A 13,528-nucleotide genomic window follows, 5' to 3' on the forward strand; every position below is an offset into this window, starting at 1 on the left:
TACTTCCATTGGACCAAGATCGCAGGGTCTTGAGCTCAGTGAAACACAGGCAATCCCTCATAGCTTGCGCTTCTTCGTTTGTAAAATATGAACACCAGTGGCACTTCCCTGTTATAACTATGGAGGGATTACAGGAGACAATGGATGAGTGGTATTAGCACCGAGACTTCCACAGAGGTGGAACTGAAGCACTGTGACCTTAGTGCTGCAGCTGTCCTGCTGTGTCTTCAGAAGTCCCCCAGAGAACAACTCAGCACCTGACGCGGTGGGGGTGAGCTCGCACGGAGGCACCGTGCCTTCCCTCTTACATCCCGAGCATGCATTTCCCATCATAGGAGATGGTAAAAAGGAATCAAAGGATCTTGACCACGCCCACATACTCCAGTGCCAGTTCTTCCCCCTCTGGACCATCTGCCTCTTTTCCTGCTTCTTTTCTCTCTTGACTAGGAAAACAAAATATTAGCCACACAGGGCACATTCAGCAAGTATGACCGGAAGGCGGGGGCACTGCAGAAGTTACAGTTGACTCCTTGGCCTCGTTTGTTGTTGAGAACCATCCCCGCTGAGCTCCCTGGCATACTCTGTGCCCCGTGCTGCCCATCCACACGTACTTCTGAGATGAGGATGAACCCCATTTGTGAGACACAAATACCGGCTCCTTTGAAAGAGGAAAGAGCCAGTGGCTCACAATCAGGCTTCTTGGTGCACCTTGGTTCTTAAGCCACCGCCTGAGGACATCCTTGGGGCATTGCACCAGAAAATTGAAAAATATTTAAGCTAGCAAAATAAACTCAGATGGAAAAAAATTCAGGGGCATTCAAAATGCCAGCTCACTTTTTTCACATTATATTTATTTTGAGCATGCCTTAATAGAAAGACATCATAATTTGGTCTCACCAAATAGGAGACCAAAATACAAACCCAACAAACATGTAAAATGGAATGATCAGAATATCCCCATTCTTTGTGTCTGACTCCTCAAGGAGTTTCTGCTCTTTTCCTTCTACCCATGTGGTAGCCAGATGCAGTATAGGTAAGTGATGTTCTCTGTTTTACAGATGAATAAGGAACAGAAGGCTGGCTTCTAAGTGCTGAGTCCTCCACACATGCACAGAGAGTTGAATTTGATTAGTACCCTGGCAGCTCCTGTAGACTCCTGGTCAGGCTCAGTGTCTCCCTGGTCAGCTCTGCTCATCCTTCACCCTGCCTTGGTTTTAAAGGCAGCAGCTGGAGTTTCAACATGGAAAGAAGGTTGTTTTGGAGGGGTGGGAAAACAAGGACTCCATAAAGTCCATATTTGACCCACGGAAATGTGTAGGGTAACGTGTGAGTTACAGGCAGTGGCTACATAAGGAACAGTGAAGGTAGATGGAAAGCTGACACCTTTGTTCCTGCCTTTGAGGAATGTCCTGTTTGGAAAAGCAATCAGGGCATGCAAACAGCGGTTATCTCAGGAGCCAAGGTAGTCTTACAGAGTATGGTGAGCAGGGAAGAGGAAAACGTCATTAGTGCTTCTCCAAGAATTACAGAAGGTGTTACTGAGGTAAGGTCAAGAGGTCGACCTAGGAGGCTTCTGGAGGCTGAGGACATGGAAGGGTTTCTGTAGAGGGAGGAATGAAGGCCAAATCTATGTGGACATGGAGGGGATCAAATGCATTGAGAAGGGCTATAAGGCTATGCACGCCTTTAATCCCAGCACTTGGGAGGCAGAGGCAAACAGATATCTGTGAGTTTGAGGCCAGCTTGGTCTATAAAGAGAGGCCAGGGCTGTTACACAGAGAAACCCTGTCTTGAGAAACAAAAAGCAAAAACAAAACAAACAAACAAAAAAACAAAAGCAGTGAATTTGGGCAACATGGTATTTTTATCAGTTGTTTCTGAAAGCCACACGTAAGGGACAGCAAGATGACTCAGCAAGTGAGGTTATTTGTTTCCGAGACTGGTGATCTAAGTTTGGTCCTGGAGAGCCACATGGTGGACAGAGAGCACCAACTCCCACAAGTTGTCCTCAGACCTGCACATGCACTCACCCATGCACACACACATACGCATTCACACTAATAACACACACACACACACACACACGCATGCACGCACACACACAACACACAAAAAATGTAAAGGCCAAAAATAGGGTGGTCAAGAGACGTGGATAGGGAGCCTACCAAAGGTTCCTAAGCAAACGAAGGGCCTGAAGCAGAGCAGGGTGGTGGGGTCAGGACAGATGGACACGCCTGCAAGACTTCATGACAGTTAGGTGGAGTGAAAGAGGGAGGAGTTCAAAATGGAGCTGAGGTCCCTGCATGCGTCCTGGGAGAGGAAGTCCAAGGGAAGCTGCCTCAAAATCATGTGTGGCATGTCAGCTTACCTTCCGTGACTGTCAGAAATTTGGAGAAAATAATTACAAATAATTTGGAGGACAGTTTGTGTCTCTAATAGCAGCCCAATCTGTTTCGAGCTGTGTGGAAGCCCAGAGGCACTGAGGCGATTAGGAAGACAGCTGGGGTCACAACCACTTGTGACACGGAAATCAGAAAGCCCTACGCATTCTCTGAGGGAGAGCGATCTAAACACACTCTGTTTTCACCACCAGGTATTCTTGACCTGGATCTCGGCTATGCTAGAGTTCTCACTTCCTGCTTAGTGTCTGCCTCAGTGTAAAGGGTTTTCTTCAGAAGGACTGAGTCACAGGATGCTTTCCAGGGCCAAAAACTTTAGGGAGCAGATTTAGGCACATCCCAGACTGGGGAGTGTGTGCACTGACTGCATGCTTTCCCAAAGATGGCATCTTGTTCACCCACCTTCTCTGGGGAGCTTGTGCCTTTTTTTTGTTGTTGTTTTTGTTTTTTGTTTTTCGAGACAGGGTTTCTCTGTGGCTTTGGAGGCTGTCCTGGAACTCGCTTGGTAGTCCAGGCTAGTCTCGAATTTACAGAGATCCGCCTGACTCTGCCTCCCGAGTGCTGGGATTAAAGGCGTGTGCCACCAACGCCCGGCGAGCTCATGCCTTAAATGACCCGATACAACCTTCCCAAACAAGAGAACCCCAGATCCAGAGGAGCTAATAAGCATTTCAGAAGAGCCTTTCCTCTGTATTAGTGACTTTGGGGTAAGGGGCTCTGGGCGTGGCCCAGCTCACAGGGTGAGAACAGCTACACCCTGCCCATCCATGGCTGATTACCAAGGTGTGGTGCTTGAACCTTTGTTGTGGTGCCATTAGAGTCCTGGCAGGAGATATTTTTACCTGTCTGCTTCCCAGTCTCGCTGTATTTTTTTCTCTCCTTTAAAGAAGATTCACAGTTCACTGCTCAGTCCTGCTTTTCTCACATGAGCTATTCTGAGCTCCGAGCCACACGGGTTGCTAAGTGACAAGCTGGCACTGAAGGCTTGCTCTGCGCTCGAGCCCCTCCGTGTGTGTGCATCAAGTACCTTGCGACTTCATCGTCTGAGATGCTGCTTGTGAAAGACTTTACAACCTACCCCGGCTACTACAGGGGGATAACTAGAGTGTGGTTAGGCTGGTTGTCGCCACCTCCTCACTGCACTCCAGCAGGATCTCAGCTGATGGAGAGTGGTAGGGCAGACAGACTGCAGAGCCTGCTACACCCGTGCCTGGGCGGCCGTGCTTTGTTTATACCCACATGCAGGAGGGACGCTCTCTGGAGGTGTGCTGGGAGGTTGTGCAGATTCCTCATTTGCACTCAGGGAAACTGAGGTCCTGTGGAGTTAGGGTCCTGGCGACGTGTCTGACTCTCGGCTGGTCCCACGAGACGGAACGGAGAGAGGTTGACCTCTCAGGGTTCTAGTGTCCTGGTGTTTGCTTCAGGCTGCGGATGCTGGCGCTGGGTCCTTGCTTTGTGCCCGTGTGCTGAGCACTTCCTGCCAGCCAGCCGTTTGCTACATCTGCCAGTAGCTTTCCAGGACAGGGAGCCTGTCGCTACATAGAGCCATTTTCATCACAAGGTCAGTCCTTGGGTTACTAATGGGTCTTTTCCAGGAGCACACAGGTAGCATGTACCCAAATCCTCCAGTGGGTCAGCACCTCATCATGAGTGCCCATCCAAGCCAGGCAGTGGTGGTGCAAGCCTTTAATCCCAGCACTGCGGAGGCAGAGGCAGGGGGATCTCTGTGAGTTCAAGGCCAGCCTGCTCTACAAAGCTACACAGAGAAACCCTGTCTTGAAAAACCAAAAAAAAAAAAAAAAAAAAAAAAGAAAAGAAAAGAATGCCTGCCCGTCCAAGTCTTTGCCCCCACCCCCACCCCTGCCCCAGTCATGCTTTTTCTGCTCACCCTGGCCATTTGGACCACGTCGCTGTTCTTGAATTACTCATACTACTTCTTTTCACAAACTGGGGAGGGAGGGGAGGAGTGCATATGTGCACGTATGAATGCATGTGTATGCACACGAGTTCACATGTGGTGTGTGTATTTGTGGGTGTATGACTTATCTCTGCTAGTGCTCTCCCCTGTCATTTGGGGCTCTGCTCCAGAGCCACCATAATGCCCTTCCTGATTCCCCCCCAGCATGAGGGCAGGTGGTTCCATTCTGCACATATCACGCCTGGGTATTACACTTGATTCTTATTTCTTTAGTATCTGGCCCTCTGAAAGAAATGTCAACTACACAAGAGGGTCTGTTTTACTCACTGCGGTATCGCTTTCCCCAGAACAGATCCTGGTGTGCCTGCCTCCTTCCTGCAACCCTGAGGCTGCTGGCCATGCAGCTGTGGCTGCCCTCTGGCTTTCCAACTGTGTCTGTCGCTTTTGTCCTTGAATGCTCCTAGCTCAAAACGGTGGTACTTTTTTTTTCTTTTTCACATTAGTGACTAGAGCTGCTACTCGCCAGGTATTTATGGGGAAACATGTGCTCTAGTTGGTTAGCATTGAGATGGATTCTGCAGCTGGTGGGAATCTCCCCTGGCTTTCTCCACTTTGGGCCTAATGATCAGTAGAACAGACCTAATGCATTGCAGAATGCTCTGTGAAGTCCTATGTGGGGAAGGTAGCTGGAGGAAATTCTAAGGCAAAGCATTCCAGATTGAAATCTCTGGACCCACACCCACAGCCCACCAACCAGTATCCCTGGCTTTAACCCTCAGTAAAAGCTTTCAAGGTTAGCTGCAGGGTAGGAGCAGGTTCCCAGACAAGGAGTTCTTTTAAATGCCCTAGGCTTCCTCCATTTGAGTGACATGGGGTCAGAGACCTTCTGCATGTCCCTGGGGGCACTCACCTTGGCATCTCAGGCCCAGACGCAGGCCTTCCTATGCATAACGCCTAGGGTATCCTTCACTGTGTAGCATGGGCTAGACAGCAGCTGGGAAGAGAGCCCCAAGGGCTAAAGAGCCCACAGGCACACGAGCGCCACCTTGGGCACCCTCTAGGACACAATGGGAAGTACAACTAAGCTACCATGTGAACTTGGGGCATCCTCCAGTATGCAATGGAATATTCAGCTAGCCCTCTATGGAGTCTCAACAGAATTTCTTATTGGGAATTCTGAGTTCTTTTAGGCAGGCTGACTCTGTCCCAGTTCCTTCAAAGCCCAAGACCTTCATGTCTTGTTCCTGGGGTGGAAAGGACAGTTGTAAAGATCCACTGCTGTTCTTGCACAAAAAGAGCAGGTTAGTGTCACCTGCTGATGTGGTCCACAGCCTGACCTGGGTAGAGCTAGCCAGTCTCGCAAACTAGCATGGATGGTTTCCCCACATAGTATGGGCCCCAAGGCTTTATCATATGTGTAGCAGGGATGGCCTGGACAGGTCCTAGCTTGGTTAGCCAGCAGAGTTGTATCAACTCCAGAAGAAAGAATGCCTGGTGCCCTTATTTCACACAAGTGACCTTGCCTGTGCTTTTCAGGGGGCATAGACACATGAGAAGAATAGCAAGCCTGGCTTCCAGAGACGGCTTGTTCCCTTAATAAAGTAATTACAGAGCTGGCTAATTTACATCCCTAGAAAGATGCAGGGCAACGGAAGGCTGGGGTGTGTGTGTTTAATTTTAAATCCTCCAGCCTCTCCTTAACGAGGAGGTGCCTTGAAATACGATTTCAAAGCACTCGTTCCTGGTGCTCTCTCTCTTTAAGGGAAAGTGTAAAAGACAAATGAGGGATGGCAGCAGCAGGGGAGGTTTTGCCACCCCCACCCATGTTGAACAGACATTATCTGCCATAAAGCTGTCACTGAGGGATGGAGAACCAGGTCTTGGCTGCAGTGGCCCTCAGATAATGTCAACGCTGAGCAATGACCCAGGATTTGTTGGCACCAAGGAAATGTTTCTAGGGCTCTGGTGCCAGAATCCATCGCTGAGCCTGGGCAGCTTTCCTGCCCAGGGAAATGAAAGGGACTCAGTAGCTACCATCCAGGAGCCCCATAGTGAGATGAGGGAGCTTTCTGAGTCATAGGTAGGCTCTCATTTCTACTGAACTCCTGGTGATGCTTTGGGCCATGGATTATGCTTAACAGGAAGAATTTCGAGAAGTCGGACACCGGCTTCCTGTGTGTATTACTTTCTCATGGCTATAGCCAAAGACCTGACAAGACGCAACTTAAGAGAAGAAGGACTTTGTCTTAGTTAGGATCTCTGTCACTGTGAAGAGACACCATGACCACAGCAGCTCTTATAAAGGAAAACACTTAATTGGGGTGGCTTACATTTTCAGAGGTTTAGTCCATTATCATCATGGTGGCATGAAGGCAGGCATGGTGCTGGAGAAGGAGCTGAGAGTCCTACACCTTGACCTGCAGGCAACAGGAAGTGGTCTGTCTCACTGGGTGTGTCTTGAGCATTTATGAGATCTCAAAGCCTGTCTTCCCAGCGACACACTTCCTCCAACAAGGTCATACCTATGCCAGCAAAGCCACACCTCCTAATAGTGCCCCTCCCTATGAACTTATGGGGGCCAATTGCATTCAAACTACCATAGACTTATAGATTAAGGAAACACAGTCATTCAAGGGGAAAGCATGGTGATGGGGGCAGCTAGGGGCATCGGCAGCAAGGAGCAGTCTAGGAAGCCCAGAGAGCTGACTTATTTTCCTCCCTTTTACCCTCTTTACTCCATCTGGGACTTCAGCCCATGGAATGGTATGGCACATATTCGGGGTGGATATTACCCCCCACACACACTCTGTCCTCTCTAGAAATGCCCTCTTAAAACACTCAAAAGTGTACTTCATGATGTTGTTCCTTAATTCAACAAGCTGACAGTTGAAATTAACTGACATACTATGGTCCCACCAAGAGGCTTTGGTAAAGTAAACACAATAGGGGTTAGGTGCGAGCCGCTGCCATGCTACCTTGGAAACGGAAGGGTGTGGGTATCTCCAGAGGTCTTGAACACTCTAGGCTGAGCATTATAAAAGATTGATGTCATGTATTTGGATTTTGCTGGTTCTGCCTCAGTAGGCTTCCAGCACTTTCTAGTGATACCCAGGTAACACCTATGGGGAAACAATGTGTGTTTACTTTCAGCTCCCCATTGAGCATCCTGGTGGGGACAAAGGTGAGCTCAACACTTGGGAACCTGGGGCCAGTATGGGATATGTACCAGGGACTTGATTTGGGTTCTGTCTGTCTACTTTGGGCTCCTTATTCCTGGCCTTGTCAGCCAATCTTCTGCTGCTTATCTGCTTTCACAGGCCTTTGGATGAGAAAGAGCTGACAGGAGCTGAGCCCCACTTTCTCTGTGTGCTGGGGGACAGGGCTACACAGCCCCAGTGGCACCCATGCCGAAAAACAGCAAGGTGACCCAGCGCGAACACAGCAATGAGCATGTCACGGAGTCCGTGGCTGATTTGCTGGCCCTCGAGGAGCCTGTAGACTATAAGCAGAGTGTACTGAATGTGGCCGGCGAGACAGGTGGCAAGCAGAAGGCAGCGGAGGAGGAGCTCGATGCAGAGGACCGACCAGCCTGGAATAGCAAGCTGCAGTACATCCTGGCCCAGATTGGCTTTTCGGTGGGACTTGGCAACATCTGGAGGTTTCCCTACCTGTGCCAGAAAAATGGAGGAGGTAAGAGGGTACCTGGAAAATGGGTTGGGCTAGGGTAGAAAGGACCATGCATTTTCTGAGGCAGAACTGAAGTCCTTGGAGATAGGAGTGCAGAATTCCAGAACAGGACTCATAGAGTCAGCTGGGCGGTGGTGGCACACGCCTTTAATCCTAGTGCTCGGGAGGCAGAGGCAGGTGGATCTCTGTGAGTTCAAGACCAGCCTGGTCTATAAGAGAAAGTTCCAGGACAGCCTCCAAAGCCACAGAGAAATCCTGTATTGAAAAACAACAACAACAAAAAGACTCGTAGAGTCAGAGAGTGGCTCATAGGTATAAAATGCCTGGAGACCATGATACGAATGGGGATTCTGGCTCCAGGCTGCAATGGTTCAGGTCCCATCCTAGCTGTAGCCAATCAAGCCAGAGACCTAGTCCAACCTGCTAGACCCCTGTGACTGTCAGTGTTTACTCTGTAAATTGAAAGTAAGAGTACTTGCTGCCTACTCTTGATAGTTGTAAGTATCAAGTGAGTTTTATATACTACCTTGGTAAGAAAAACTGTTGGCTGTTATTATCAAACACTTATGAGATACGAAGTGCTGGTTTAAGCACTTAATGGATGTTGGGCTCAACTGCTTGAAACGCCTCCTATGTGAGCATCCTGGGACAACCAAAGTACCAGTTTCACATCATTCATCCATCAGTTCCTCCTAGCAACCTTGTGTAAGGAGAAGGGCATTGTCTTTAGAAACTATAAAACTGAGGTACGGGTAGGTTGGGTAATTTTCCCAGGTCACGTGACATGGAGGTTCATTGCTAGCGATGTGATTCCACCTGATGGGTGTGGCCTGTGCACTGTACACCACCTGGGCTGGCTGCCTGTAGTGGGTCCTCACACTGCACCTGAATGCAAATTCCTCTGGAGCGTGTGGCATGCTATGAATTTGTCATCAGTGCTGACAAAGCACCCAGAGCAGATAGATATCCCTAGGCACTGTCTTTCCAGAGTGTGGAAGTTTACCAGAATTTCCCAGACACAGACTAATTTGAAATGACGGGAAAATTACAGAAAATAAAGAAAACTTTAGTAGGCTCGTGTTTTAGTTTCTTTCCTCTTATGATAAAATACTCTGACTAAAAGCAGCTTCAGTAAGAAAAGGATTTATTTGGCTTAACTTCCAGGTGACAGTCCATTATTGAGGGGAATCAGGGCAGGAAATCAAGCAAGAACATCTCAAGAAATGAAAACACTGCTTGCTGGCTTGCTCACAGTATAATGCTTAGTTAACTTTCCTGTGTAGCCCCAGCCACTTTACCAGGGAACATTGCTGCCTATAGTGGGCAGGGCTCTCCTAGATCAATTACTAATCAAGGAACTCCCCACAACACATGCCCAGAGAACAGTCCAATCCGGGAGATTTCTCAACAGAGATTCCCTTTTCACGTGGCTGTCAGTCAAAGTTAACAAGGAAAGTTCACATTTGTGTTCCTGAGAAATCTATCCACCCAGGAACTTCATAGACCCTGAATCCCCTGCTCTAGGAACCCCACAATCCATCATGTTGTATGGCTACAGCTTTGTAGGCATTTTGACTCAGTTTCTTAAAGCCTTCTCCAAGCGATTCATAACATGGTAGCCACTCCCAAAATGTCTGCTCCATTTAGAGAAGGACACATACATCATTATTGGAACAATGTAGCTAATAGAAGAAACTTGAGAGAGGAAGAACTTAATTTGGTTCAGGGTTTCGGGGGAGCTCTGTTGAGGTGGTAATGTGAACGTGTCTCGTGTCAGAGGAGGTGTGTTAAGAAGTTCATCACAAAGCAGAGAGGCAGGAAACAGTAAGTCAGAGTCAGGGACAGGCTGTACCTCCCAAAGGCCCACCACGGACCCACCTCTGCCAGCCAGACCTCCTGAGGGTTGGACAGCAGCATTCTTGCTTAGTCTTCCTGTTCAAATAACTCATTCCTTCTTCACAATGCCCTTTAGAGAGTGGAGTATGAACTGACATTTTTGTAAATAAAAAAAAACATGGACACATATCAGCTATTTCATATGGTTTTGTCTAATGTTTTCATTCTATCTATATAGATGGCAAAATAACAGTAAAGAGAGTTCAAATAATTTGCCCAAATTTGCAAAGTAGGTGGCAGAACCAGGATTCCCATCTTGATGATCTGACCCCAGAGTCGGGTCTCAGCTCCTTTTCAATTCATATCTCAAATAACTGGGGCAAAAAGGGGGCTCTTAAGCCCCAGAAATAAATGGGCTATGCCAAAAGCAAGGCGTGGTGTATAGACAGGAATCTGGAGAATGGAGAGCCAGGCTCCATTCACTTGTGGTTGTTTTCTGCTAAATGCCCCAGCGTCCTTGATGATGCTCCCAGCTGTTCATTCCTGAGAGACACGGGGGCATCAGAAGAAATCCAGTTGTCCCCAAGTCATGTTTTCCAAAGTGGAAGAGGGTGCTGCATGATTTCAGTGATGACTGACACACAAAAGTGCCTTTTACTAACCATCAATTCAGCTCACCTAAGTGCCCTGGCCTTGAGCCCTCTGGCCAGACTAAACTCCATGAGGCCATGACCTGCAGTCATGACTAGGACAGAAGGAGCCTGGGCCACAGGAGGCCAATCCACAGGTTTTTTTTCTGCAGATCACTTTTAGAGGGGCTCCCCAGGTTGTGGGAAGAGGAGAGAACCATGTGTAGGAGACACAAGTGTATCTCATCTGACACTCATCTCCCTGTTCAACTTGCCCCTCCTGAGAACACTGAGGCAAAATAAAAAGCCAGTGAGGCTCCTTCCTGTTGTCTTCCTGCACTACGTTGCTTCCATTGCTGCTGCCTCTCTCCAAAGACCAACACAGGCTAGGGTGCTCGCCCATGGTTCCTTAGGCCCTTCCTTTCCGGAGAACTTGATAGGACTGCTTGTGAGTGACAGGATCAATGAGTAAGTACATGAGTGGGTGTGCATGAGTGTGCATGTGCATGTGTGTACACATGTGTGCCTGTGTGTGCATGTGTGTGTGTGTTTTAAGATGCTGCTGCTCTGTGAGGATCAGAGGGAAGCTTCTCTTGGAAGGCTCTCCCCAGGAGTTCCCTCAGCAGATGTGTGTTCAGGTGGCCTCGTGTGGTGTGACCAATCCAGGATGTGTGTATACACATGCCTGCTGACATTGCCCAAATGAATCTGAGCGATGCCTCCCACAAGGTCTCCCAGGATGGCATCTGGGCCTTCTGTTACTCCTGCACCCCCAAAGCTGGAGTCTGGTATACAGGAGACTCATGGTGGACAGCTTCTGTTGCTGACTGGCAGATTTTGTGTCTAGTAGTTGCCTGACCTCCAGCGTTCATTGACAGATTGGGCATGCACCTGAGAAGGGTGAGTTACAGGGGACGGGGGTGGGGGCAGTACTGGGCTTTTGGAGACTCCTCTCTTGAGAGGGTTTCCCTGAAGGTGCTCGGTAGCCCAGGAGACAGGAACCAGCAAGACAATTTGACAGGCAGGTCCCGGCTGATAGTGTTGCTAACAGGGCTGTGTTCTTGGCACGACTCTTGGTGGGGTGCAATCATCCATGTCCAGCTGTGGCTTTAATTCTCTTGCTAAATGCCCTGTCACTTGGAATTGAGATCGTGTCTGTAGCTAAGTTTAAGACAGCAAGATTAATTTGTTATCTGTAATCTTTAGCAAGATCATTCCATCCTTTATGATTCCCTTATCACGCTTTCCTGAACAACTAATTTCTCTTCCATTCCTCCCAATTAGCTGTGGATTAATGGTGATGCTGATCAGACCCTCTCCCTGGAGAGTTTCCAAGCTCGGCTCCTCTAGACTTGCTCAGTCTGCTGTGTCAGCATCTGTCTCAAAGGCCAGGAGGCTGGGCCACAGCGTGGGAGGGTGTGTGGGAGTGAGCCCCTGGGAATGTGTGAGCGGGACCTGTGACCCCTGGGACGGTTGTGGACAGGTGAGAGACCGGTGCCTGTGACTTGACATGTGGCTCCCTGAGAGGCAGTGAGGAACCAGCTTCTGAACCCAGCCTTGCAAGTGGAAGGCAGTAGCATCCATCTGCTCCCCGTTTCACATCTCAAGTCAGAGGATCAAGGAGAGGAAAGGTCTGGATGGGTGTTGGAGAGATCACAGCCGTGAGCCACACCATTCGCAGAGAAGCTCCAGATGGCCCGACGTGGCTGAGTCTGTTGGGCGTGGCTGCCACCCCTTCCCTTCCGTTGTTGTCACTGCCCACACACTGTGGCTGAAACTGCAGGGCCTGGCTGCCACCCCTCCCCTCACGCTGTCACTCTCGTCCTCGCAGGTGCCTACCTGGTGCCCTACCTGGTGCTGCTGATCATCATTGGCATCCCCCTCTTCTTTCTGGAGCTGGCTATGGGCCAGCGGATCCGCCGTGGCAGCATCGGTGTGTGGCACTACGTGTGCCCCCGCCTGGGGGGCATCGGCTTCTCCAGCTGTATTGTGAGTCCAGAGCGGGGGGCTGGCAGTGTGTGGGAGGCAGAGGGACCGCTTTTGGATAGTGTAGAGGAGGTCACCAGGTTTACAGGCCAGAGTCCTGGGCCATTGCAAGAGGGATCATCACTGGAATTACTTACAGCTGGTGTCTCTGGGCCATAGTCACCATACTTCCTAAACTGAAAGTTGATGGCACTGCCAGAAACCATATGTGACATTCACAAAAGATCAAAAGAGGAAAAATGGGGCATGCTCACAGGGATATCTCAGTACTTACTATCCAGGGACAGAAGGACTATCCCAGGCCCCCACCACTCCTTACCAGCCTTCAGCGCCTCATGAATTCCTTTCCCTTTCCCTGAGAAGTGAATTTCAAACGTGCATGGCTTAGGACCCCTTGCTAGAGTGCCCTTCAAAAGAACAGTTGCAATATTCAGACAGGAGTCCTGTGGTCAACCCAGGAGGCACGAGGTTTTGGGAGGTCTGCTGTGCCTTGGATAGGGACTTCTGGACTCCTCTGTGTGGCTGGAGATGAAATCTTGCTGAGAGCTGTATACAGCAGAGGAAATTGAGCATCCCTTAAAGGTGAAGCCTGCAGTGAAGTGTCCACCCTTACACTTCAGAAAAACACTGGAATTCACTTCTCAGGGGACTGAGGAGTCTGTCAAACACGGTAGGAGGATTATCCTATTGTCAAACCATCACCATTGCCCGTCTTACTCTGGGCAGCTACAGTGTAAACGCCAGGCTGGCTGTGTGTGCACATGCAGGAGCAGGGGAGCCCTCTACTTGGACTGAAAACACCGCAGTTAAGGAAATGGGTGTTTCTGTGTGTGTGTGTCCCAGCACAGCCCCCTCGCTCATTTTCTCTTTGTGTATGTGAGTGAACGCGTGCTCCTCCGCACAGTTGCTCATGTGAAAGGGAAGAAATCAGGGGCCCTCTGCAGTCACACCAATGAGCAATCTCAATTATCTGGGGTAGCCAGGCCTCTGGAAGGGACCTTTGAGCATCGGGAGCAGATGCAGCCAAACCCTGCCTATTAAACATTGCTAGCCCCTCCTATTTTAATAAAACT

General features: G+C 49.4%; 1 protein-coding gene across 4 annotated transcripts in view; it reads left to right on the plus strand.

Annotated features, from left to right (window-relative positions):
- The window catches only part of Slc6a17 (solute carrier family 6 member 17), a 48,039-nt gene that overhangs the window by 7,994 nt on the left and 26,517 nt on the right, over positions 1–13,528 (plus strand). For all 4 annotated transcript variants that reach the window (XR_005879362.1, XM_005076604.4, XM_013118104.3 and 1 more), the window contains exons 2-3: positions 7,635–8,007; positions 12,301–12,458. Coding sequence is in view for 3 of the 4 variants with exons in the window: in XM_005076604.4 (XP_005076661.1) it covers positions 7,722–8,007; positions 12,301–12,458 (444 nt within the window). In the remaining variant the exon portion in view is untranslated. The remainder of the gene's footprint in view (positions 1–7,634; positions 8,008–12,300; positions 12,459–13,528) is intronic.

This window comes from Mesocricetus auratus, unplaced genomic scaffold (genome assembly GCF_017639785.1).
Source record: "Mesocricetus auratus isolate SY011 unplaced genomic scaffold, BCM_Maur_2.0 Super-Scaffold_100009, whole genome shotgun sequence".
NCBI lineage: Eukaryota > Metazoa > Chordata > Mammalia > Rodentia > Cricetidae > Mesocricetus > Mesocricetus auratus.